Source organism: Gossypium raimondii, chromosome 7, assembly GCF_025698545.1.
Source record: "Gossypium raimondii isolate GPD5lz chromosome 7, ASM2569854v1, whole genome shotgun sequence".
NCBI lineage: Eukaryota > Viridiplantae > Streptophyta > Magnoliopsida > Malvales > Malvaceae > Gossypium > Gossypium raimondii.
The window spans coordinates 4,001,617-4,029,254 of NC_068571.1; the positions used below are offsets into that span (position 1 = coordinate 4,001,617).

Genomic DNA, 27,638 nt, shown 5'->3' on the forward strand with positions numbered 1-27,638 from the left:
CTCATATGAACAAAACTACAGCACAACAAAGCACCAAAGTGCCAAGCCTGTAGGCATCAAATGCATATTCATATGCAAATACATCCCTCCACCACACCAAAGTTTCCGTAGAGACAAATAATATCGATGATCCGCAAGAGATTCTAGATCTCGATATAACCTGTCATAATCTCCATATAATCAAATATCCTGTACAAACGTGCATAAGACCTTATTGGCATGTTAATCATATCCTAACCTTTTACTAAATTCACACGGGCATCAAATATTCATATTTGCATTATCATACCCTGCAATCATTTGCATTTACCTGTCATAGCCTGTAATCGAACACATTTTTATTTTCATACCTTGTAATCATTTGCATTTACCTGTCATAGCCTGTAATTGGTCACATTTTTATTTTCATACCCTGTACACTGTACTATCACATAACATTCATGAATCTCATTTAATTTCAATTCAATCCAATTAATATATAATTTCACATTCAATTTCAAAATCACATTTCAATTTATCATCTACACACAATATCTCATATCATATAGCATGTTTCAATCCATTCTTATATTACAAATCATGTCTCACTAAATCATACAACTTTCTATTTTATTTAATTCAGTCCACTATCTCGATAATCAATATCAGTCACAGCAAATCAATCCATATGATCATTATTAACTCACATTGATACTCAATCATGCAATATAACATGAATATGCAAAGAAATAAATTGATCTCAAGTCATAAACGTACAAACCAAAATTTCGTGTCTCTTGTCGATGGCTCTTGCTTTTCCGTTCCCTCTCGACAGCCGACGGTGTCTTTTGCTATGATTGATAATTCAATAAATAAAATAGTATCGGATTTCATTCAATCCACATCTAAATACAAAGTCTCACATATATTGCATTTTATTCAATTTAGTCTCTGAACTCGGGATAAGCATTAAAATTCGATTCATATTCTTTTATTACGGACCGTATACTTTATATTTCTAGCAAAATTTCATAACAAATTTTATATTTATTCAATTTAGTCCCTAGTATTACAAAATTAACAATTAAGCTTATTTAACTTTTCAATTTAGTCACACCCTCAATGTTTGGAAATGAAATACCAACGAAGGGAAACTAATTGGCTATAGATGATTGTAAACATCGTCTAATGGGAGCATAATGGATATACAGCGACTGGTTTTCTAAACATAACTTGTGATAAACAACAAGAAAGTTGGAGTTGTGGTGATGGATCAACTTGTGGAGAATTGTTTCCATCTTTTCCAATTTCTCTAATCTACTTATTTTAGTCATTAAGTAGTTTTAAATGCATGCTGTGGAAGGTGTTAGGATCGTCCCGATTAAGCAACAAACAAGTAAAAATAGCAGAAGAAATTGAGAAGATGAACACACAAATTTAACGTGGAAAAACCCCTCTAAAGAGGATAAAAAACCACGGGCAAAGATAATTTTACTATAATGGCAAAAGAATGAAGAGTACAAAAGATGGAGATAAAAACTAAACCCGAAAAACAAAGAACCCGAAAACGTAAACACAAAATTCTCTGAATGTGTTATGAGTTCTAATCTAATGGGTGTGTCTCTTTTCTAAGATTGTAAAAGAGCCTATTTATAGGCTAAATTAGTAAGTCAAATAAACTATACTAATAAATGCTAAATATATTATACTAATAAATACTAAATCTTCTAGAAAGAAAATATATTTTTGTTTAACTTGACTTGCAAGCAATCTCTTAGAATTTGGGTCACACAATTCTAACAATCTCCACCTTGACACGAATTCTTTCAATGCCATCTTTGCCAAAACCATACCACGGGCCTATCTTGAACTATGCAGGAATTAATCGAGTCGAATCTATGCTTAGAAGCTGGAAGACTTCTAGCCTTCGACTTGTGCACTGCCAAATCAAAACTAACCCGGGTCTGATTTTCACGAATACAGTGCCCTAACTTTTCAAAACCTGCATCCAAAAGAGAACCTCTCTTCAACGAAACGGTCATACCTTTTTCCCTCCTATGACCAAGTTGCCTCCGCTTCAAATGAGTTGACTTTGACTTCGCAACGGACGAGGGACGTCCGATTTCACCTGTCACTGTAGAACCTTCCAGAATATAAAGACTGCCAGTTCTTTTACCTTTTAACAAAACGAGAGCTCCACGAGATACTTTAATGTCGCTCGACTCGATGTTGATTCTGTATCCTTTCAAGTCTAAAATACTCAAGGAGATGAGATTCTTTCAAATCGGTACATACGACATCCGAGAGTGTCCTAATCGTTCCATCGTGTATCCTAATTTTAACAGTACCAATACCGATTATTTTACTAGATGAATCGTTTCCCATGTGCACAACTCCACCTTCAACTGAACTATATGTGGAGAACCATTCTCTATTGGGACACATGTGGAAAGAACATCCTGAATCTAGGATCCACTTAGACGTAAGCTTGGAGTTATCACTCGTTGACACTAACAAGAAATCATCACCGCCTTCATCGACCAAATTAGCACCAGCTACATCTTCCTCGTTACTCTCAGCAGCTCTTTTATTTCGCAGTTTATAACAATCTGCTTTGACGTGACCTAACTTTTTGCAATAGCGACACCTTTTGTCTCATTTCTTTGATGCTACCAAAACGGAAGCTTGCCTATCTGCTTTGCTATTCAAACCAAACTCATTGTCGAGTTTGTCTCTACTCAATAAATGACCCTTCACATCTTCGAACGAGAGTTTGTCTCCGCCATAAATCAGGGTTTCCCTGAAAGACTTGTATGAAGAGGGTAAAGAGCACAATAACAGCATAGCTTGATCTTCATCGTCAATATGAACCTCAACGTTCTTTAAATTATTTAAAAGAGTAACAAATTGACTGATGTGATCTCTAAGAAGCTCACCTTCGTTCATGCGAAACGTAAATAGACGTTGTTTCAACACTAAACGGTTAGCCAGAGACTTAGTCGTATAAAGAGTTTCTAACCTTTTCCACAAGGCGAATGAGGTCTTCTCCATCAATACCTCCTGCAATATTGTATTCGCGAGGCACAACTGGATTGCAGACAAGGCCTTTTCATAAAGCTCTTCCCATTTTGTTTGATTTAGATTCTTAGGCTTTTTCCCTGTAACAACCTTTTTCAAGCCGTTTTGAACTAGAATTGCCATCATCCGAACTTACCACAGATTGAAATTTGTCTCACCATCGAACTTCTCAATTTCAAACCTTGTTGCTGCCATCTCTGAACGGGCTGATCTATGAAAATTAAACTAGCTCTGATACCACTTGTTAGGATTGTCCCGATTAAGCAACAAACAAGTAAAAATAGCAGAAGAAATTGAGAAGATGAACACATAAATTTAACGTGGAAAAACCCCTCTAAAGAGGATAAAAAACCACGGGCAAAGATAATTTTACTATAATGGCAAAAGAATGAAGAGTACAAAAGATGGAGATAAAAACTAAACCTAAAAACCCGAAAAATAAAGAACCCGAAAACGTAAACACAAAATTCTCTGAATGTGTTATGTGTTCTAATCTAATGTGTGTGTCTCTTTTCTAAGATTGTAAAAGAGCCTATTTATAGGCTAAATTAGTAAGTCAAATAAACTATACTAATAAATGCTAAATATATTATACTAATAAATACTAAATCTTCAAAAAAGAAAATATATTTTGTTTAACTTGACTTGCAAGCAATCTCTTAGAATTTGGGTCACACAATTCTAATGAAGGATATAATGTTTATAACATTATTAGTAAACTTTATATAAGAATATAAAAATAGTGTGAAATAAATATATAATTACATAAAATTTTAAAAGATATGTTTATATTATATCTCATTTAATATGCAAAAAAAAATTGAAAGCACTCGATCAAGCAAATGGCAAACAATGCCAAACCAAATAAATTTATAGTACTTCATCTATTGGGAGAACATTTTGAATGTCTTGTACACTAAAAAAAAAGGGGTTAACTGATATTGTGTTGTTTGGCCTTAAAACCTTGGGTTGCAATCTTTAATAACTCCACCTTTATTTAAATCATCAAAAAGAAAATTAAATATATATTTATTCGATTAATAAGTATTGAAATACTAGCTTATTAAGTTTTAGTTCGATTGGCATCGGTATTGTTGCCGGTGTAAGAGGATGTGAGTAAGAGTGCGTTGAACTCCATTATCTTCCTATTTAAGGGTTGGGAAAGAACTATTAATAATTTTAAGTATTGTATAACAAAAAGTATTGAAATACTAACATGCTATTGTTTCAATTGATAAATATGATAAAAGAGAAGTTCTTAGTTTCTTATAAGGACCACATTGAAACCAACAACAAAATAATTCAACTACCTCATTAAATATTTGCATTAAAAAATTCTTAAATCCAAAATAGTACCTAAACCATCCCTTTTCTTAAGTTGATAACTGAGGATTTTTTTCTATTATAAATAATACTTAAATTATATTATGTTACCTAAAGTGGTACTTAAACTATTTTTTTCTCTAGTTGGCATCTAAATTATACTCTATTACTCAACTATACTCAATTACCCAAATTACCTAGGCCGTCAAAAAAACTCTTAGCTAACCATTCTGTGACACATGGAAATTTTAACTAAAAATATAAAAAAAAATTTATAAACATATTCATCTCTTTTATTCTTTACTTAAAAGCTCAGATGATGAAAAATTTAAGAACCCATCAAAAAATTCATCCAAACCCTGTTTTTGGCAACCTAGCCTAAATTTCAACAAATTTTTTTCAATTTTTAAACTTTGATTCGATTCTTTTCTCACCTCGATTTAAAATTTATGTATTAGTTTTTCTTAAAATAATTTTCTCCGTTATTTTTTATATACTTTGTATAAAATAATTAATATTGGGTGAACTTGTATTATAAAAAACTCTAATAAAGCATGAAACTCAAATATTGGGAAGAAATTGAGTAGAAAAAATGGTAAAAGAGTTGAATAAAAAAATCTAACAGTTGAAATAAAGTGCATTGTGGGTGATGAATAGAGTGTAAAAAGATTGAAAAGTTTTAATTTAATTTAATTTAATTTGTTTTTAATTTAGAAGTGTCATGTTTGGATAAGAAGAATTTTTAACGGTTCGGGTAATTTAGGCAATAGAGTATAGTTTAAATACTACTTTAGATAATGGGGTATAGTTTAGGTATCACTTGTGATAGAAAATGTTTAGGTACCAAATTGAGAAAAATAGTATATTTTAAGTACCATTTTAAGGAACGGAGTATAACAAAAAAATAAATTCCAACTTAGAAAAAGTGAATAATTAAAATACCATTTGTGATTTAAGCCAAATAAATGAGACAAAATCATTTTGAAATGAATATAGATGTCAAAAATAAATCCAATTTTATTTCATTAAGCTTAAATTAAAAAAATGTTAGAATATCGTTAAATTATATTGTCCCAACTTCGCTCAACCCTATTCATATAGTAAATGGTTAATATGTAGTTTACCTTTTGAATTTGTCTAAAATATTTAGTTGATATTTAAATATTTTAAGTTAACAATGTTAAATATTTAGTTGGTATGTCGCATTACATTGCCCCAATTGGTTAAGAATGTTAATTTTTTAAAGTTTAATACTATCCAAAAAATACTAATTGGTACTTGAATTTGCCCAAAAAGTCACACTTTTTAAAATTAATTTATATATTTTTTTAACATATGTCCGATATGTGTTATACTGAGATGCTTCCACGTGTTATTATAAGATTAACTATCAGTGTCACGCCAACACAAAGTAACGATGTTAGTGTGAAGGGTACAATCTAAGTAGCATAATATAAGTTTAAGTATTAACTAGGTAGAAAAAGAATTTCAGATATTAGAAAAATTAGTATGATTTTTCAATTTCAGCTGATAATTCAGACCAAACCCAAATATGAACATGACATCATCGTCTTGTCGGCAATGGTAATTTAATAATAATATTTATTAAATTAAGATAAAAATCAATCAATTCTCTGTTTCCCCTCAAAACGCTGCCGTATTCATTCAATTCCTAAATCCCTGCCGCGGACGTCGCTGTCTAATCTTATGATCCTATATTAAAGCTCTCCTGTATTTATCTATTTAAACAGCTTACCATCAGTGCAGACTTCTCACCATTTTGCCCATTTTCAGCAGCAACTTTTTCCTTTTGGCAGTTAAGTGAAACGATGCCATACTACTCGAGGGGTGGCGAAGATGACGTTGACGAGTTCGACGAATTCGATCCGACGCCTTACGGTGGTGGATACAATCTCGAACTAACTTATGGTCGTCCTTTGGAACCCTCCGATGAGACTTGCTACCCTTCCGCTACACCCTCCGATGGCGACTTTGATTACGCACGTCCCGATTTCTCTTCCGGTTACGCGCACTTAGCTTATGCCGACGAAGCTCTCGAAACTGAATACAGTAGCTATCTTAAACCCAAGCCCCGACCTGGACGATTCGAACCTGCACCTGCTTTTGGTGACTATGGAAGGAAACCTGAATATGAGCAATTCGAATCTGGTCATGGACGCAAACCGGAGTTCGGACGACCCGGCTCCGAATTTGAATCTGATTTTGGCCGAAGACCTGAATTCGAGCAGCCTCCTGAGGAGTTTGGATCTGGGCATGGCCGGAGGCCGGCATATGAGCATTCACATCAACCGGATTTCGGATCCGGCCGTAGATCAGAATTTGAGCAGCCTCCGCCGCCTGAGTTTGGAACTGGGTATCGACGGAGACCCGAATTTGAGCAGCCTCCGCCTCCTGAATTTGAATCTGGGCATGGCCGGAGACCCGAATATGGCGAACAAGAGTCCGAGTTCGGATCTGAGTATGGCAGGAAACCAGAGCACGGAGAATATGGATCCGAATATGGGAGGAGACCCAACTATGGGGAACCCGAATCTGAATACGGATCTGGGTTTGGCCGAAAGGCAGAGTATGAAGGAGGCGGATCCGAATATGGAACCGGATACGGACGGAGGACTGAGGGCGAGTATGGATCGGGTTATGGAGGTAGGACAGAGACTGAATACGGGTCCGGGTATGAGAGGAAACCAAGTTATGGTAGATCCGAGGAAGAGGAAGAAGGATATAGGAAGCCAAGTTATGGTAGATCCGAGGAAGAGGAAGAAGGGTATAGGAAGCCAAGTTATGGTAGATCCGAGGAAGAGGCAGAAGGATATAGGAAGCCAAGTTATGGTAGATCCGAGGAAGAAGGATATGGCCGCAAGAAACATGTGAGTAGCCTTAATTCGATTTAATTTAATGGAGAAAAACCCAAGTTGATTTAGTGTTTCTTTGATGACTTTGCTAATTGTATGATGTTAGATTTCCTTGTTCTTGCTATTTTAGACTCTATAGTCTTTGCTTGTTGAGATTTGTGCCTCTTAACTATAAAGCTGAGATAGATCAGGGTGATCGATTCTGCTGTAATGGTTTAGTATTACGTAGGATGTGGTTGAAAATGTGTGATTTGTTTGATTATTATCAGCCATTGAATTAGAGTTGAAATTGAGTAGAATATTTTTCTTCTGTGTTGATTTTAGCATGTACCAGTAACATGAAAATCCATTAGTCGTTGTTTGTGATATAGGCGTAGTTTCGTGGTACAAAAACTTGATAGAAGCTGCTCTGAGTCTACCAACTATTCCAGTCTGTAGTATTAGCAGAACTAGCTGCTATGTTCGTCACTTGGAAAGTCTCTATCCATCGGTATCCTTGATCCAATGTAGCTCTATCCATCGGTATCCTTGATGCAATGTAGCACTTCCATTCTTGTAGCTTGGTGTTGGTGTTGGTTGAATTGTCTGTTGTTCGGCTCTCTTCCGTATCATATTTATGAATCTATCCCAGCCAACCTGCACCTGTGTATTGGCAACTGAGAATCTGCTGCCAGGCAAAGACCAAATAGCTGCTTCGTCAATTGCATTAGTTTTCTCTGATTCATCTGTTGCATTATATTCTTCTGGTGCCTTGATAGATTCAATTCTTTTCTATCATCTTCATCATCTCGGTGATTTGGAAGTTATCTAAGTTTAGAAGATTTATACCATCGTATAATGGAAATTTGGAATTGTGTGGTGAACTATGTTGTCATAGTCCGTTCATGTTTATGATTGCTTGCTTTTTCTAAAATCTCATTTGTTAACATTGCAGGGCGATGACGACAGTGATGATGATGATGAAGAGAAGCGTCACCACCACCGCTATAAGGCCCACCACCATAAGCGCCATGATGACTATGACGACTAGTCAGACTGGCCGTTCCCTCTACAAATGGAAATCTGCAGTAATAGCTATTAAATAAATGATCGAGGCATGCCACCTTTGATCGTTTCTTCTACCATTTCCGTGTGTTTTTTGTGTGTGTGTCAGTGTTTGATCGTCAATAAAATGCCCGAACATTAGGGTTAGCGCAATTGTGCTTGTTGATTATCAATCTGATGATGATAATATAATGCCATGATCTACTTGCATATTAACTACAATAAAATGCTTACGCATTTGATGTTCTTGCTTATAACGATTTACGATATGATATAATGCTTAGAAGTTTTTATTTACAAAGTATTCTGGCCATTTATCACACTGAAACCCTGCAAGAAGATCCACCTTTTTACAATAGGGTAACATATATGATTCCATTCATATTATGAATGGTGTAATAAATATATGTAATGGGGTAATATATTTTAGGGTAAATTACAAATATAGTTACTAAATTTATGTTTTGGTCATTGATGCTTACTTTATTATGATTTTAATCACTGAAACAGTACCTTAGAAGTGTTACGGAAAGTCTAATATGGTACAAATTATGCCAACGGGGGCTTTCACATAATTTCTATTTAACACAAAAAATATATATTAATGTAATAGGTTTCTTTTTTTATGCATATGGGCCAAACCCAAAATCCATTAATTGTGCCGGTTGTCATCACCAGTGACCAGTGGAGCTCAAACTTCACCTTCTAAACTAGTTTTCTCATGCTCTTTTTGAGTATGTCTTCCATTTCATCAAAATCATCATGGATTTTCCTAGATTTTAAATAAACGTAGTTGCATAGCCTCCTGTCATCATGTCGTTGCCGGTCGTTAGGTTATCTTGTTTTCATAGTATGTTGCTCATTTTGTCCGGCTTGTCCTTTTCACGATTCGGGTTGGAAGATAAATGCTCGGAGTGCCACGCATGGTAGATTCAAGATAAGTCTCCTCTTTTCTTTTCTTTTTTTGTCTTACTTTATTTTGCTTCCTTTTTTCTTTTCTAATCCTTTCATTGATTTGCATGTCATTGTTTGAACAATCCTTTACTTTTTTTAAAAAAAGAATTGATTGCTTTTATTGATTTTACGGGTAATTGGTTTTGAGGTTGGTAATGGAGATTGGTTGAAGTGGGGCTTGGTGATGGTCTGTTAGGTGTGATGGGTGAGCTAAAATGGTGAAGATGGTGGCGAGAGAGCTTAGATTTAGGGTCTAACTGGTGTTTTTTTTTTTGAGGGGTGATTGTAAGTGGGGGAATGTTTCTAACAGTTGAGAGTAGCTTAGGTTGATGATGGTTGTCAAGGGTCCAAGAGAGAGTTAAGAAAAATGTGATGGTGGGAGAAGTGAATGGTGGTGAACCATGGTGAGATGGTTTGGGGTGGTAATGGTGGTGGCCGGAGAGCTTTAAAGAGAAATAAAGTAACATATAAAAGTGACCAAAATGTAAATTTAACCAAATATAAATGATTATTTTTACAATTTGGCGTATTTGCTAATGGCACCAGCCACGCGTAAACAGTTGAGTGGTAGTTTCTAAGATTTTTATAATTTGAGTTGGACGAACATTTCAATTTCATCCCTCTCGTTTTCATCTTATAAAGAAAAAAAATCTATCAAACAAATGTTTTTGAATGATTGGTACACGTGTTTAAGGGAAGGATGATAGGAGGCATTCATTTCAATTTCAAAATATATTTTTATATAATAGTCTATTTATATTGCAATACTCCAACTCAAATTACAAAAATCTTAGACCATCACCATGCCCCATTTTAATAATTATAATTGTATTGTAGGGACAAACAATTGTTGTTTACAAAAATTTAGGGTATTGATTTTCATAAGTTAAAAAGAAGCTTATAATGATATTGAAAATAAATAATTTAAAAATATGTAACACACATATTATATATTAAAATTAAATAATTTATAATTCATAATTATTTCATTTTATTTTATAATGAGATTAAAAACGAAGAAATTTTAATTACTTAAATCCCCTTTCCATATTCCTTACAAATATTTAATTTTTTATTATTTTTAATCAAATTAGATGGTTCTATTTCTCAATCTTTCTGACTTACTCCTATGAAACCAAGGTCGAAAAAAGTAGAACATGTTTTTAGACAAATCAGTAGAAAATTTTTTCTACATGACACGTTTTCTTGTCACCTCAGCTGAAAACACGTTCAACAAGATGCATTTTCTGTTTCTCCCCTTAAAATTGATCTACTTCCTTAAATATCAAAAAATGGTAATTTTTTTTTAAATTGACATTCTTATCAAATTTACCCCAATTTGCTCAGGTCCCTGTACCCTGCCTGTAATAACCAAACTCAAAGTAGGTGGAACATTCTAAAAAAATACGCATAACACCAAAGTTCAAATCAGCAACCAGTGTCCAATGATCTGCAACTCGATTGAATTTCCGCCAAGCAACCAGTGTCCAATGATCTGCAACTCGATTGAATTTCCGCCAAGTGTGCATTAACCGCACTCCATGGCCGCCGGCACAATTGTTGGAGTTGTCGCATCTCCAACTAGGCGTCCCCAACACATTATCACTTTCCAACTCAACCTATCGGAACCTCCTATCCCAAGGAAAACGAAGGCCTTCATATACGGCTCCAGCCTCCACCGGGATCACCGACTCCCCCCCTCCCAGCCAGTCCCTTGCGGGATCTGGAGTGACTCCACCCACTAAAGCTACAGAACCATCAGTCGAGAAAATGAAAACCCTTGATAGAAATAAAACACATACTCCAAATCTTTCCTGGAAGAACCCTGCTTTGCTTCACATTGACATATAAGTCGATTTGACTGAGAATAGGCCATTGAAGGAGGCTCATCTTTTTAAGTTGATACGCCATATCTTTTTAAGTTGTTGCATAGAGTAGGAATGTGATAAAAATGTGATATAATTGGTTCATAAATCAAATCCTTGAGCCCAACTATCATAATCCATGCCAACTTATAAGCAGCTATACCATTATGGCAGGATTCAAAGTTCTACGGTAAAACAAATGTTTGGTTCATTGAAAGCTCAAAATGTTGAATGACGAATTTTCGATTCATTCCGAAAATTTTTTGAATGAATATTCAAGGGAGGAGGTGCCGAATTGGCTATTCCAGCCTCTCCATTGAATGACCCTTCTTTTTCTCTCTGAAAACACCCTTCCTTAAACTGAAATTTCTAAACGATTTCACTTTTTTTTTTCTTTCAATATCAACAATCTCAGGCTCAAATCAACTTAAAAAAAAAAAAGGTAAATCAACTTGAAATGATTCAATTGATTAAAAAAAGCCATTTTAATATGCAAAATATTCAAGAGACAAAGAGAGAGCACATGGGCTTTAAGTTTTTGCTGTTACAAGAGGAATTGATGCTTGAAACTTGGTGGAAGCAATGAAAAGATGGAGGAGAGAAAACATGCTTAGAAATCAACACGTGAATAGCGGCAGAAGAAGGGTTTTCAGAACATCCTAGATTGGTGGTTTCTGGCTTAATTTGAGAACATCTTAGATTGGCGACTGGCGGTGGATGATGGCCGAAGGTGGTGGAGGCGGGTTGGATTCTGGGTTAGAAACTGTGTTGAATAATTAAAGATGGGGTTAGAGAAGAGAGAGAAGCGTGAGAACAAAGTGAATATATATGTATTTTTCAAAAAGTAAAGATAAAAAAATAAAATGTTTCTTTTTAACATAAATCATAGTAAATATAAACTTTTATTGCCACTAATTAATTAAATTTACTAATCATATCAATAAAATACCATTTATTTCATGATAATATCATTTTATATTGTAATTATAAAATAAAAATTCTATTAATTTTCAACAAATAATTTATCATAATAATTTTTTATTTTATTAATAAATATAATATATTTAAAAGTACAACCTATTAAAAGATAATGATAATTTTTTTTTAATTTAGGAATAAAATTGTCATTTTTACCTTATTCCATAACTCAATTCAATCCAACCAAATAACATTTATACTTATTCAATTTAATTTCCATTCTCACGGAATAGCATTCCATTACAGCTCTATTTCATCCGATCCTAGCATCCTAAAACCAGCTCAGGTCCTAAATGTCGCAATCTACACCAGCTTATAAGGCAGTAGGACCATAACAGATGACACCAAAGTCCAAAGCTGACATCAAAGAATTATACCATTGGGAAGGGTATAGGCTCAAAGTTAGTAATTATACCAGGAAAAAGGGTAAAACATTCAAAATCAATAGATACCGGTGAAGTTACAATCTCAAACCCAGCTAACATACTACGAAACAGATTGCAAAACACAGCTTCAAACACATTATTAATTTGTCAGTTGTTCAAAGAAGAAGTCAAAGATAAAAAGTATCCGGGAAAATCGAAAACCTATCGTTGTTGCGCAGATTGTGCATCCTCTTTATCAGACTCCTTACCTTTTTGCAAAGTGGGTGAAGAATTTGAAGCAGAGTTTTCAGCTGTTACAGCACCACTGTCATCATCCTGGTTCTTAAGGAAAGCCGAGAACGATAATGGATTACAGGTGGAACTTGCCTTTTGAAGACCGCGTATTGCTTTCATTGCAGCCAGTGTGCTACGGTAAATATCCAATGTTTCCTCTCCCAGATTCGACGATGAAGCTTCCTGTGAGCGCTTTGCAGTGTTATTTGATGATGGGTTTGGTTCTCCTTGTGGAGTAGATTCAATTACTTCAGCTTCCAGTGGAAAGAGAAGCTCGAGATTTGCCTCACACTCATGAACTAGCCTTGTAAGAGATTCTGTTGTGAAGAAAGGTTGGTGAAGAACAAGCTGAGTGAATTGCAGTCGCAACAATCCCCCGGTTCGTTTATCATACTTCTTTAAAATTTTAACAATTCCTATTGAAGCAGAAGCATGTAGACGCTTTAGAAACTTGCAGGCTACAGATATAAAAACGTAGATGTTGTGATTTCCATACCTGCAAAATTGAGGGCACTGTAATTTTTTAGAAGCACCATCTCCCCATGAATGGTGACAAGATCCTTGCGGATATCCATCATTTCTTCACTAAACTCACTCTCTGATGCAAAAACTCCACCCTTCCCACTACTCTCCTTAATTTGTTCAATTCTTTCCTTCAGCTCCTGTTATAAAGTTACGATCACATAAAAAAATATTAGAAATACAACATCAATGACTTGCAGATAACTTTAATGAAGATTATTGGACTAAGAATCTTAAAAGAACACTCTCAAGCTATGTTACTCTGACATTTCATTTTTCTTCAAGTACCCACACAGACTCTCAAGCAGAAGCATGTGCTCAAATCAAATTATGATTTACGGAAAGTTAAAATAGATCAAAAAGATTAGTTGGCCACTTAATCTTTGGGAATAAGAAAGCCATGGCGAGAACGAGAACCAGATTAAAACCAGCTCAATAAGCAAGTAGCATTGCCGAAAGTAACAAAAGATGAACTTGAGGTCAAGGCATATTATGCACAATTGACCAATTTAGATTCTTTAAACAACTCCACTAGATTCAAAGGACTAAAACAAATTTAGCACTATTGAGAGAAATGAACCCACACAAGCTACTCATCTAAAATACATTATACCAATTCCAGAGAATATTGATAAATGGATTTTCATGGAGGTTTTGTTTCAACTTACCAACTTAACAAAAGGAGCACTCAAAATATGTGGAAACTAAGATGCGAACAACATTGTATGGTTATAATCTCCCAGAGATATCTTATTAGCACCATGGAGTACATCAGTTCGAAAAATTTTAAAGCTTCAATCATCCATGACCGATTCATAAGACAATGAACTTTCCAAAAATTGCAAGCAATATAGGAATTTTGAGCACAATATAAGAATCAAGGGCATTGAAAACACTGTCATTTTATCTATGCCAAGAATCAAAGTTTCTAAATTCTCATTAACATATGAGCTTTGCTGGAGACAAATAACTGTTCTTAGTCCAAAAATTTGTCAATAACCCAACAATCTATAAGCTAAAAACAAAACATTTACTTTAAATGAAAAATTAAGAAAATCCCAATAACCCATTAATTCATTTGTAACACAAAATCATGTACTTAACCCCTCCCCCCAAAAGAAAATAATAAAAGCAAAAGAAGTGAAGAGAAAAGAGTGGGTAAAAAGGGGGTGGACACCTGAAAGCGAATAACGAACTCTTCTTCTTTATCAACATAAAAATCATTGAATTTTTCAAGCTCTTCATTCAGAATTCTAACAAACCAATCTTGCAAATCAAGCGGAGGGTGTTGATGATCATGACCGACGGGAGTAACAGCAGTGTTGGTGGCGTCAGGAAATACAGGCCGTTGATGATGGGGATCAAGCGATGGGGTTGAAGGGATGTTTTTGAGGAGTTTCTTGAGGGGTTTGTAACATAGGAATTTGTCCCTCCACTCAGGTAAAGTCTCCTCTAGATGGGTCTTGAACTCTTTACCAAATTTCATTGAAAACTTATATTTCTATGACAATATCAATGGAGATTTTTTCTGGGGTTTATTTTCTCTAAGTGTTAGTCGATTAAGGAAGAAAATAGAACAATTATTCCAAAAAAATATAGACGTAAGCAGGAATTTGGAATCTAATGGAAAATGGAAAACGAAAGAAACAAAAATAATATAAAAATTATTTTAAAGTAATTATTTTTTAAAATTAAATTATTGTCATAAGATAATGAAAATAGAACATAACAAAAGAGACAAAAGTAAAAAAACAAAATAAAAACAAACAAAGAGACAAACCAACCCCAGCTCTTCGTCTAAATAATTTGTTAATTTTTTAATGATAAATTTATTAATTTATTCACTGAATCAAATCATATAATTTAAGGAGAAAAAAATAACATACTAGTCGTAAATGGTGAATGATAAGTTCCATCAACACAGTAAAAGTTTTAACCTTAGTATCAATAGAACAACATGATACGTTGACAATTGACTTTGTCATAACCCAAGCACGATATATATTGAGTGATTGCAAACACTTAATACGATAAGAAAATCAGTCTCGGATGATCTAAAGCAACTAGCAAAAATCGACAAAAAAGTCGACCATTCATCAAACTAGAGAGAACTACACCAAAATCATCTTTAAAATCACTTGTAAAACTAAGGTTACACGCATAAGCAAGACTAAAAAAATGTGCTTCAAAAGCAAATAAAAACTTATAAAATTGAAATTTTATTAAACAATGGAAAAATAAACAAATATATATATATATATATATATAACTTATTAAATAATTTTTAAAATTTTAATTTAGATGTTTTTCAAGTTTTAAAATTTTAGTCCTTACCATAATGATAACGGTTACATTCATTGAATTAAGTTTTGTTATTTTTAAAATATGATGCAACAAACATATTATCATATGTGTAATAACATATCACATTATTACTTTTACATATTACTCAATAAAAATTAGTGTATTAATGACTGTCATTTGTGTCAATATTGAAATTTCAAAATTGAAAAGTATAAAACCTTAGATTGATCTAATTAGAAGATGTGGATCAAATCTACAATCATTAGCATAAAACAAGACTAGTAATTAAATTTAATTAAACAAATTTAATTGCTACAGTTTTAAGATTAGGATTAAAATGTCAAAACTCAAAAAATAAAAGAACTAGAATTGGCCAATTCAAAAAGTATAGGACTAGAACTGATTAAATTAAAGTGCAAATACAACTTTTGCAAAATAATTGCAGAATTTAACCTAGGTCACTTTAGTAAGTCTGCGTTTTGGTTTATTTAAAAAATTATATTTTAGTCTCTCAATTTTAAAAATTATAAAATGGTCACTAAACTATTCAAAAGTTTTCATTTAAGTTATTAATTTATTCAAAAGTTTTTATTTAAGTAATTGGTTTGTTAAGTGTTTTTTTTTTTTAAAAAAAAAGAGAAAAATCTAACTAGTGAGCTCCAAGTGATAATTCGACGGTCAATACCCATTGATAAGTAGAAAAACATACCTTAGATCCAAGCCAATCTAATAGTCAGTATCAGAGATCAAAGAAGAAAAGTGTTTGAATTTTGATTCGCAGATTTGTGGTGTTTAAAACTATTTTATAAATGCATCCGCTGGTAGTGTAGTGAGAGATCAGCTTGGAGATTGGCTTGTCGGATTCAATCATAATTTAGGTGTTTGTTTAGTCTTTGATGCTGAACTCTGGAGTATCTGGGATGGTTTGCTTTTGTTACAACAAAAGGGGTATGTTAAAGCTTTAATTCAAACAGATTGGAGGCACTCAATGCTATTCAAGATGGCTATTTGAGGGTATCAAATTCAATCTTGGTTCAACAAATTAAGCTGATGTTACAGTACAAGGAGCATTGGATAGTTAGACATGTCCCTAGAGAGTGAAATCAAGTTGTCGATCATTTAGCTAAAATGTCTTCTGTTTGGATTGATGGTATGTAGAGAATAACAGGCGCGCCTGGGGAGTTGATTGATCTCCTTGAACAAGGCAAAGCTACTAGTGCTTATGTTCATTTAGTTTGATCTTGTTATATCTTTTTATTTAAAAAAAAAACACTAAATTATAGAAGAGAAAGGAAAGAAAAGATCTCGATTGATGTAAGCGGTGCAAACAGAGAAGACCATAGAACAACAATTTTAACAGCTCAATGACTTAATAAAAAAACTTTTCAGTGACGTCCAATATATATGAACTGATTAGGGACATGTCTTTCCTCTATTGATTTTGAGTTTTCGAGCACCGACATGGACTTTCCCTGGAGCTCATAGACCGAATCCCAGATCTAAAGAGAATTTACATACCCTGCTTGCTAACCATGGCATCCGTCGTGAATGGATCTGCATCACAACTCTCTCCTAATTTAGAATCATGATATTTGCAGATCAGACTTTCAAATCTGTTTTATAAGAAGAATCCAAAACATTTCCAGTTGGTGGAGCCTAATTCATATACTTGTGTTGGCAAAATTAAGACTTTTATGTTCTAGGTCTCATTATAGTTTTAGAGAGTGATTTAAATGGTTTTGGTTTAATTATATCTTTTAATTAAATTAGAACTCAATTAACCCATGAGATCAACTTAATCACAGATTTAAATATAACATAAATAACATAGTAAATACATAATTGGTTTGTTAATAGTATTTGTGCCAGAACTAGTAGTGAAGCCTCTGCTGATGTTTCTATAGGCTCACAAAGTATATGACACAACTAACCTAAAACTACACATGAGAACACCAGTCAAAACCCGTGAAAGCCGAAAAAATCCACAACCACCACCATCGAGTGAAAAATGATGATCCCACCAACAACCGAAAGTATAAGTCGAACACACTGCCGACTACCAGGAGATGGACCACGGTTTGTTACTATGGCAGAAAAAGCCGAAACAGCAAGAATGAAGAGAACCGAGCGGGTCTAAAAGAGAGACAACAACCACACGTCAATCTCGATCCAAGGGAATCAGAAAATACATATACTCCCGCATAAACGGCAACCAGCCGCAGCATCGGCAAAAAGTAAATTATATTTTGTCATAATCATATTCATAATAGCTTTATATTCATTCAACTTTTATTATTTAATATCCAACGCCCTTCAAAGCCCCCAACTCAAATTCCTCATCAGGCTTCTTTCTAATTTTGTTTGTTTAATCCCCTGATAAACATTCATTAAAAAATTGAAAATCAATCCCCCCATTGATGGGATTACAAAGAAAGTTCCAAATTATTACTGGGGGATCAATAATCCACCTAAAACAAAACACGACACAGAACTTAAAACAGCTCAAATACCAATTGAAACACCAAAATAACTAGGTTGGTCATTTAAACCTAAAACCAAACGACGGGGATTAGCGCCATTATATGGTCTCCAGTGCCTGCAGTACATCGGCCTTCAAATCTTCGAAGTCTTCCACTCCGAAGCTGAAACGAACCAAGTTATCCTCAATCCCATACTTGCGCCTCTCAGCTTGGCTAAGATCCCTGTTTTGTAGAGGAAAAAAATTATTGATCTCTATCTACACTATGTCAATACTGATCTCTATCTATGTCCACAGCCAAGTCACTACTAAATACTTAACAAACCTATGCAGTAACATAAGATGACAATTCGTACTAAGCTTATATTGCATATTTGGGTCTATTACAGTCTCATTCCGTTTTATGCATATATTCAGTTGTTGCCTAATTCGAAGTTTCATATAAAGTCGAGTCAGTTGCCTAGATGGATAAACACAACCAATACGGATCAACACATAAACAGAAATAATGTCATACCAATAGGACATTATAGCAGGCTGATCCACTATGCTCTCACAGCCACCAAATGATGGAGCAATGTATGGTATCTTTAATGCATCAACAAACTTGATGGTGGTCATCAAATCTCCATCCACCTGAATGATTTAGAATAGATTAATGTCAAATAATTTTTGCATCAATAATACCAAATGAAGTAGTAGATACTAAAGGTGAATTTCCAGGTGCAAGGTTAAAGTAGTTGAAGAAAACAAACCTCAAAACTGACCACACCACCAAAGCCAGTCATTTGCTGCTTGGCAATTTCATGTTCAGGATGACTTGGCAAGCCTGGATAATAGACGCGTCTCACCTTCCATTGATATTTGATTAGCCAAGAGATTAGGAAAGAAATCCAAATTAGAAAAATAAGAAATCATAAATCAGACAAATACAAAGTTACAAATTATGACAACCCCAACTGGCATACACATCACACAGATGCAATGGCACTATCACGCAGAAGTAAACCAAATCCTCTCCGGGAAGTTCAAAGTTGCATAAAGAAATCATAAAATGTTCACAGCAACCACATAAAGCGACTTAGTTAAATTGAGTTGCTTAAATGGAATATACAGAAACAAGTATGTAAAAAAGGCAACGTCACTGCAATTCATACCCTAGGATGTGCCTCTAAAACTTCGGCCATCCTTAATGCTGTTGAATTCTGTTGCTGTACACGAAGATGCAGTGTCTTCATGCCTCTGATGATTAGGTAAGCTGCATTCTGTTTATATATCGAAATAAAACATGTTACTTTGTGACCCTTGCAACTTATAACAAGAACTAAAATCGCACAAATCTTTGAAGAATAAGGTAGAAGTCATTATTAAAGCATCATTCCTGAAATAACACATTCTTCTTAGACTAGAAGTCCAACAACCACCTTTACAATCTAGTCTCATCTTAAACGAGTATAATTACCAAACAAATCAACTTAGGGATGACAAATATAATACTTAGTTTGACAAAAATATGAAGGACACCATGAAAACTATAACTAAGATTAAGGTCAGGACAACTCACCGGGTTGAGAGTACCACCCAAAATATGATGCAAAGTACGAATTTCAGTAATCAACTTCTCTGGACCACTTATGCAACCAGCAAGAACCTGTGACATGAAGAATTAAACTAGTTTATTCCTAGAATTGAAAATAACGAACAGCAAGAATGGATTTCAGACTGGCTAAATTAACAAGAGCAAGTGCGTACATCATTGTGCCCCCCAATGAATTTTGTTGCAGAGTGCAAAACAAGATCAGCACCAAGGGCCAGGGCCTTCTGGTTAAGAGGTGTAGCGAAGGTACCATCAATGCAGACAAGTGCTCCTTTGCTGTGACACAGCTTTGAAACTCTTTCTATGTCAACACATCTCAGGAAAGGATTTGTTGGAGACGGTAAAGAAAAGAGAAACCTGAATGGAATCAGAATTCACTCTAAAGGATGAATTGTCATTTCCAAAGTAAAAATAAAAAGACAAATCTAGAAAAACAAGGGAACCACTTTCTATGCCACTGACTTTGTTTTTGTTGAGTGCAGCCTCCAGGCCATCCACATCTGCAGGGTCAATAACAGTAACCTGCATATTGAATGATAGCCAGAACTCAATTAGAAATACGTCAATATATTAGTCCAAATAAATACAGCCATTTCAGCAAGTGGCTATTAAAATTGCCAGTTTGCCGCATACAACATTATGTTCTTACTGCAATTGCACTTCTTATATATAACAACAAACCCGATAAAGGAATGGTTGCAGGTACAAACTTTTACTCTATACATTACTTTGGTGTATCAATATCTTAATAGTAGCTATTTCAACATTGCTGCGCCCCGTGGAACAAGAATGCGCAAAAACCCTGGGCATTACAGTCACCAAGATTCTTAGAAAACAATAGAATGACACAGAAGAGTAACAAGAACAAATCTGGAAGCCATACCGAGATTCCCATTTTAGGCAGAAAGTTCTCAATGAACATCCTAGTTTTCCGGTAGCAATCTGTTGTTGACACCATATGTCCCCCAGCAGGAACTAATGTCATCAGCATGACTATGCTAGCACACATACCAGATGCCATGATTAGGGTCGATTCAGCCCCCTCAAGTGCGCTGAACCAAAGAAAGAGCACCTCATGAATGTTTCTAAACCATTTAAACAACCAAACAGGACAACTAATAGATGATCAAAAGAGGCAGCCAAACCTTATCTTCTCCTCTGCAACGACTGTGGTTGGATTTCCATAACGCCCATATTTAAAACTTTGACGGCGTTTCTCCTGCAGCAAGATCACATGGAACATTACTCCACTGGAATTTATGGGTCAAACGACAAATGCTTTTAAGAACTCATCCTTTCGATACTCGATTACTAATTGAGCAAATAAGCAAAAGAGGTCTTTTTGCATTGTATTTTGGAAAATTTTAATCCATGGTACTCGACCATGAAAACAGCTACTTTACATACAGTGCACCAAGACATTTATTAAAATAGACACCTTAACAAGTACATTAATATACCAATGCAAACATTAACCACCGTGACAACAGATTTATTAATGCTATAGTTACTACTTACTATACCTTGAAGTCAATAAGCTCCTGAGTGTTCTTAAAGAAGTATGTAGCAGTATTAACCACTGGGGTGGTTATTGCATCAGTAACAATACCGCGACCTAATCTTTCACCTGCAAAAAAAGAAAAGCAAAATATTTTTTAGAGACTTATTTTCCACGAATATGTAAGAATCTAATCAGAGTAAATAATAGGAAACTATAAAAAAAATAATTATTACTTATAAAGATTTTATTAACATACACAAATTGTTGTAATTATTAAATTACTAATTATCTCAAATAAATGAATTTAATTTAGACCACAAATATCGCTTTCTTTTCTTTTTGCTTTCAAATAAAGAACTTTTTAAAAAGAAAACATAAAAAGATATATACATTTCAATGAAATTAAAAATGATATAAATTGATTTACCAGCATGAACAGTGATGCTCCCATCGGAGCTCAAAAACGTTGTCGTCGAATTATCTGAACCTCCAATCTGTACACTACCGTTGTCAATACAACCTTCTAAAGCCGCCCCGTCATTAGTGGCGGTGGCGTTGACGGCGGCTGCCGCTGCCTGAGCAGAAGCAGCAGCCGCCAAGAAGGGGGAATCTGGAGCAGGACCATTCGACCGCGAAGCAGCGACGATTTGCGCAACACCGATATTGCTACAGTTGCGGCGAGCCTTGATGCTGAGCTGGCGCACGAAATTCGGCGGGAAACAAAAGATCAGAGAAGACAAACCTCGGCTACTGATACCTCCGGCGTAAAGCGACGAAGCCGTCACCCTTCGGCTGGAGGCAAGACGAGGCTTGTCCCCGATCGGCGCAGTGGAGAAATCGGGATCCGGACGACACTCAAATGAAGAATAAGGATTAAAAATCCTAGGGCTAAGAGTAAATGAACATGATAAAACCGCCATTTGTTTTCTATCACCAAAAACGAAATCGTTTCAGCTCTCTCTCTCCGAAATGCAAGGAGGCTCCCGTCTATCTTTTCCTTCAAATCAAACTGGTTAATATACTCGAATTCGGTTGTCGTTTTGTTTATTGTTTTTATTTTTATTTTTAAATTTGGCGGGGAACATTGAATACTTTATTCTATAACCACCAGTTTTAAATTTGTTTCATATATGAAGTGAGATCGAACTCTCAAACTATTAGTTAAGAGAGGGGACCTAACTCATGTAGTTATGGGATGTATTTTTTTATTTTTCTTTTTATTTATGGTGGTGACTAGAGGTGCTCATGGGCCGGGTCGGGTTTGGGTTGGGCCCATAAAAAATTTTGGCCCGGGCCCGCCCCGGCCTGAAATATGGGCCTAAGATTTTGCCCAGGCCCGTCCCGGGAAAAAATCATAAGCCCGGGCCCGGCCCGGCCCATTTTTATTTTAAAAATTTTAAAAAATTAAAAAAAGTATTTTTAAAATATTTTTAAAATATTTTAAAATTAAAAAAATTAAAAAAAGTATTTTAAAAATATTTTAAAATTTAAAAAAAATTAAAAAGTATGTAAAAAATATTTTAAAATTAAAAAAATAAATATATTTATTATATCGGGCCGGGCCGGGCCCAGGCCGAAAAAGTGGTGCCCGAGGCCCGGCCCATTTTCTAAACGGGCCTCATTTTTTTGCTCAAGCCCATATTTCGGGCCTATATTTTTACCCAAACCCTCCCATATTTTAGACGGGCCGTCGGGCCGGGTCGGGCAGCCCGGCCCATGAGCACCTCTAGTGGGGACTGGTTTTCTTTTTAATCAGGGTTAGGTTTACGTTTTGTGGAGTTTAATTATTTTGCTTACGTGGTGGATACAGACTGGTTGGCCATTAGATATTTTATTTTATGACCACGAGTTTTAAAGCTGTTTCATGTTTAAAGTGAGGGGAGACTCTTTATCATATTACTTAACTCCCGTAGTTTTCGGACATATTTTTTATTTTGGTATGTAAATTTTTGGGTCTAAATTTTTTTATCTAAAGTAGATTTATTTTTCAATTTGACACTTAAAATATGTCTCATAATATTTTTTAATCTAATTTTTAAGCAATCAAACAGAGTTATCTGACATCTTTCTGGAAAAGGTATATTCTTTTATCAAATTTATATAAATATAAAAAATATATATTATGTAGAAAAATTATATAAAAATAAAATTTTAAAAAAATAACAAAAGATATAAATTTTATTAAAAAAATTAAAATTCTCAAAGATTTAAGAAAATTTTAAAAAAATTAAAAAAATTGAAAAACAGAAAACACGTGTTCAAAGGTGGAATTGATTTTGAGTTTGAGTATGAATGGTATTTACAATAATTATTGCAAGCTACCTAACCTGTAGCTATCGAAAAGTGGTTGTTTTTAATAAACGGTTTGATTTTATTAAAACAACAAGTTTGGTCCACGAAATTCAGAAAAAATAGTTTCGGGAGTCGGTTACGCACGAGGAAGGATTAGCACCCTCGATACGCCCAAAATTGGTACCTAGTTGATTACTTAATGTCTTAATGTCGAAAATTGAGAACTTTAAAGAATTTTAAAAATACGATCCTTGTATTAAAACGTTAAAAATTTTCAGGAAAATGAACATATTTTACGTTATTCGAGAAAGAGAATCATATCTAGTAAGTTAGGACACAATGTCTCGAATTCCCGATACGCGAATGAAAAATGCTTATTTAAAAGATATTTAACTATCTTGGATTAAAAAAGGGATCACGACCAGTAAGTTAGGACACGATCCTTTTTTAATTCTCGATATCGTTTAAAACTTGAGTTTGAAAATATTCACGTGTTTAGATTTATTGTGAAAATCGAAACCCAGTAAGTTAGGGCACGACTTTCTCAAATCTAAACACGAAATTTTGTTTATTCAAAAGTCATAATTCATTTATTGAATGAAATAATTTAACACGAAATAGTAGAAATAAGATACGATGTTAATATGCGTAACTAAATAAATATGAATACGATGATGTGAATCGTAAATAATAGGAACAACCACAACAAAATGGTAAATAAATAAAAGATGAAATAATAAATAACTAGGGCTAAAACATTTCATAGAAATAATGATGGGAATAAATCAAATAAGACAATTATAACTCCAATGAAAATAAATAAAATTGTAAAATGAGAATAAAAATAAAGACAAAACAAATAAAAACATCTATGTATAATAAAGTTCGGAAATATAAAATGTAAATAAGCAAGTAATAATATAAATATATAACAAAACAAGTGAGTATATGTATATATATATATATATATCCTAAAACGACATGCATGTAAACATACAAAAATCAAAAGGTATATGGGGATGCGTATACATATGGAAAATCAAATATGAAACTATGCAACTACGTATATAGATTAAAGTAGATAAAAATATAGGTAGATGTATGCATATGTATGAGTTGTAAGATATATAGATTTATATACATGAATAATGAAATAAAATACATATGTGGAAAAAGTATATCTTAAAATCTAAGATACACAAATGTATATATGTATATACAAATTATAAAATATAAGAATAATAAAATACATATAAAATTTACAAAAGTTATATTTTACAAAAAGTATGCGTACATATGTGTATAATCTCTTGAAGTCATTAAATATGTAAAAGAAATATATATAAAATATATATTCATAAAAGTATGTATGTATGCACACATATATATAAAAAAATTAAAATATGTTCATGTAAACAAAATAATAAATACATAAAAAGGCACGTATAAATATACAAAAAATAAATAAATGAAAATTGTATTGAATTGAAGTTAAAATAAAATTGAGAGCCTAAATTTAAATAAAACGCGAAAGGGACTAAACTGAGAGAAAAATAAAATTTAAGAGCCAAATTTAAAAAGAAAAGCAAATCAGGGCCCAAATGCAACACGCGTAAAAATGGAGGGACCAAAATGGGAAATATTCCCGCTCTCCAAAACACTGCGCTTCAAGTTGGACCAAATTGTAAATCAGAATAGATTGCAGGGCGAATTTTTAAAAACAAAAAAGAACCCGATTGTAAGATTATTTAAAAGCGGAAGGGCTAAAGTGGCAATTATCCCTTCCAACAGAAACACGTGGACCCTAGCCTTGGAGTGGGTCGGATCGCGAGTCAGATCTCGGTTTAGACGCAAAACGGCGTCGTTTTGAGGCCGAATGAAACTGGCCAAAACGGCGCCGTTTCATTAGGGTATTTAAACTAAATTTTTGTTAAAAAATTCATTCAGCCCCCACCCATTTTTAAAAAAATTTCCAAAACTATTTTTTTCTCTCAAGCATTCCTCCTCCGGTCTAGGGCTCCGATTGTGAGCTGCCGTAGTGGACGTCGGTCGTCGGCGCCGACGCCGCCGTAGGCGGCGGTCGGAGGCTCAAAATCGGGCCTTTTTCCCGCCAGAGGCTCAAAATTGGGCCTTTTTCGATCCCTTTTGAAGCCAACCACCTCTAAAGCACAGATCCAACGTCGAGTCCCGCAAAAGGTGCACCCAGACCCCCCAAAAAAAGAGAAACCTTTCGTCTCCTCCTCTTCCCGGCGAGACAAAGGTAAGTTTTCTATTTATTTTTGTTGTTTTTTCTAGTCATTTTTTATGCAAAAAATAAAATAAAAAATAAAAAAAACAGAAAAGATCAGTAAATGGACACAAGTAATGAATCTAAAAGAAAGAACCATTACCTAAAAGAAGTCTTTTTTGTTTTATTTCTCAAAAAGTTCGTAAAAACAAAAGCCCCCCTTTTTTTATATCCCCTCCTTTTTTACAATAAAATGTTATCTACTACTTATTTGCTACTGCTTGGTCTCTGCTTTGCGTGTTCTTTCATCTTGCAGGTTGACGTTGACGAGACGGCGCGGCGGTGGCGGCTGTGGCAGGGCAAGTGGACGTGCGGCGCTAGGCTAGGGTTTCAGAAAACTGAAACCCTAGTTTGACTATTGGGGAATTTGGGTATTGGGCCTGGTTGGGTTGTTTAGGTTTTGTTTATGATTGGGCTTGGGTTAGGTTTAATTTGGGTTTGTAATTGGGTCTTAAACCTGGGCTAAAATTGGCCTGTACATGGATAATAAAAACAAAAATAAATATATTAAATATCCAAAATGTCCATATTACAGTGACCCAAAACCGTTTACAATAACCCACTAAAACCCAAGCCCAAACCCGAATACATACGGCCCAACACCAAAGCGAAAAAGAAACCCTAGGCATTCAGCCCTAGCTCGAGCGCCGCAATGGCTTCCAGCGCCGTTCTTCCCACGCCTCCACGCGCTACGCCGTGCCACGTCATCGTATGGCCATTCCTGCAACAAACGAAATACGAACAACGCAGCACCAAACAAAAAAAAGGACAGATAACAGTTGTAAAAAAAAAATCAGATTTTGATTATTTCTTTTGGATTTTTTGGTACTATAAAGGCCGATTTAAAAAAATCTGTAAAGACCCACGGAGATTGTAGCAAAAATATTTTGAAAGAAAAGCAATAGAAAAAAAGGGGTTTCAAAAGGTGATCTTTTCTTTTTTATTCAGTTTTCTCTACCGTTTTCTTTTTATTTTTTTAATCGTGTGTAAACAAAAGAGAAAGGAGAAGGTTACCTCGAAAAGCCTTCGGATCCGCGCGAGGAGGAGCTAAAAAGCCCCTAGGGGTGCAGCTCCGACCACCGTTGACGGTGTAATCGCGGCGGAGAGGTGGCAGACTGGCGGCGAAGGGTGAGAGAGGTTTAGTTTTTTTTCTTTTCTTTTTTTTCTCTGATAGTCTAATAGAGCTTTGAAATATTCTGGTTTTAGGGTTTTGAAGGGCATTTATACTAGGCATAAAACGACACTGTTTAGGCCCATGCCAATGGCTCTAAAACGGTGTCGTATTGGCGTTCACCCGATGGCCTGACCCAAATGCGGCTAGATCCGCGTGTTCTGGCATGGGGAGGGATATTTGCGCGCTTAGTCCCTCGCTTTTAAAGCGCATCCAAATCAATCTTTTATTTTTTAAATTCTACGACATGTCCTTTGTTGCTTCATTTTAGTCCATATCAGAGTTTGTGTTTTGGGAGGATGGGAATATTTCCCAATTAGTCCCCATTGTTATTCGCAAGACTGCATTTTGTCCTTCAATTTTATTTTATTTTCGCTTTTTCTTTACGATTTTGTTTTAAAACCAATTTAATCCTTATTAGCTTTTTTAATTTATTTAAGTATTTATATTTCATTATTTTTGATATATTTAATTTTAAATCTAACCTTATTTTTATATTTGTGCTTAATATTATTTTAAATCCTTTATGAATGTTGTTTAAATTTATCACATATTATTATTTTAAATTTATCATATAATTATTTTAAGTTTTCATGTATCATTCTTCAAATTTACTATGTATTATTCTATATATTTTATGTAAATTTAATATTATTTATATACCATTTATGATATATTATTAATCCCATATTATTCTATTTTTACTTATTCTCATATATATAATTTATTACT

General features: G+C 34.3%; 2 protein-coding genes and 1 pseudogene across 2 annotated transcripts; 1 reads left to right on the forward strand and 2 right to left on the reverse strand.

The window, feature by feature from the left end:
* The first annotated feature begins 6,129 nt into the window (after positions 1-6,129).
* LOC105766427 (hypothetical protein) lies at positions 6,130-8,554 on the forward strand. Its single transcript, XM_012585899.2, has 2 exons — positions 6,130-7,268; positions 8,188-8,554. Exons 1-2 carry the CDS (start codon positions 6,210-6,212, stop codon positions 8,281-8,283), a joined length of 1,155 nt encoding a protein of 384 aa, XP_012441353.1. The 5' UTR covers positions 6,130-6,209; the 3' UTR covers positions 8,284-8,554.
* Positions 8,555-12,485: 3,931 nt separating this feature from the next.
* LOC105766416 (SPX domain-containing protein 4) lies at positions 12,486-14,872 on the reverse strand. The gene is made up of 3 exons (XM_012585880.2): positions 14,453-14,872; positions 13,250-13,415; positions 12,486-13,169 (listed from the first exon to the last, which is right to left on the reverse strand). Exons 1-3 carry the CDS (start codon positions 14,759-14,761, stop codon positions 12,682-12,684), a joined length of 963 nt encoding a protein of 320 aa, XP_012441334.1. The 5' UTR covers positions 14,762-14,872; the 3' UTR covers positions 12,486-12,681.
* Positions 14,873-17,808: 2,936 nt separating this feature from the next.
* On the reverse strand, positions 17,809-22,125 carry LOC105766408 (cystathionine gamma-synthase 1, chloroplastic-like; annotated as a pseudogene).
* Positions 22,126-27,638: the final 5,513 nt, after the last annotated feature.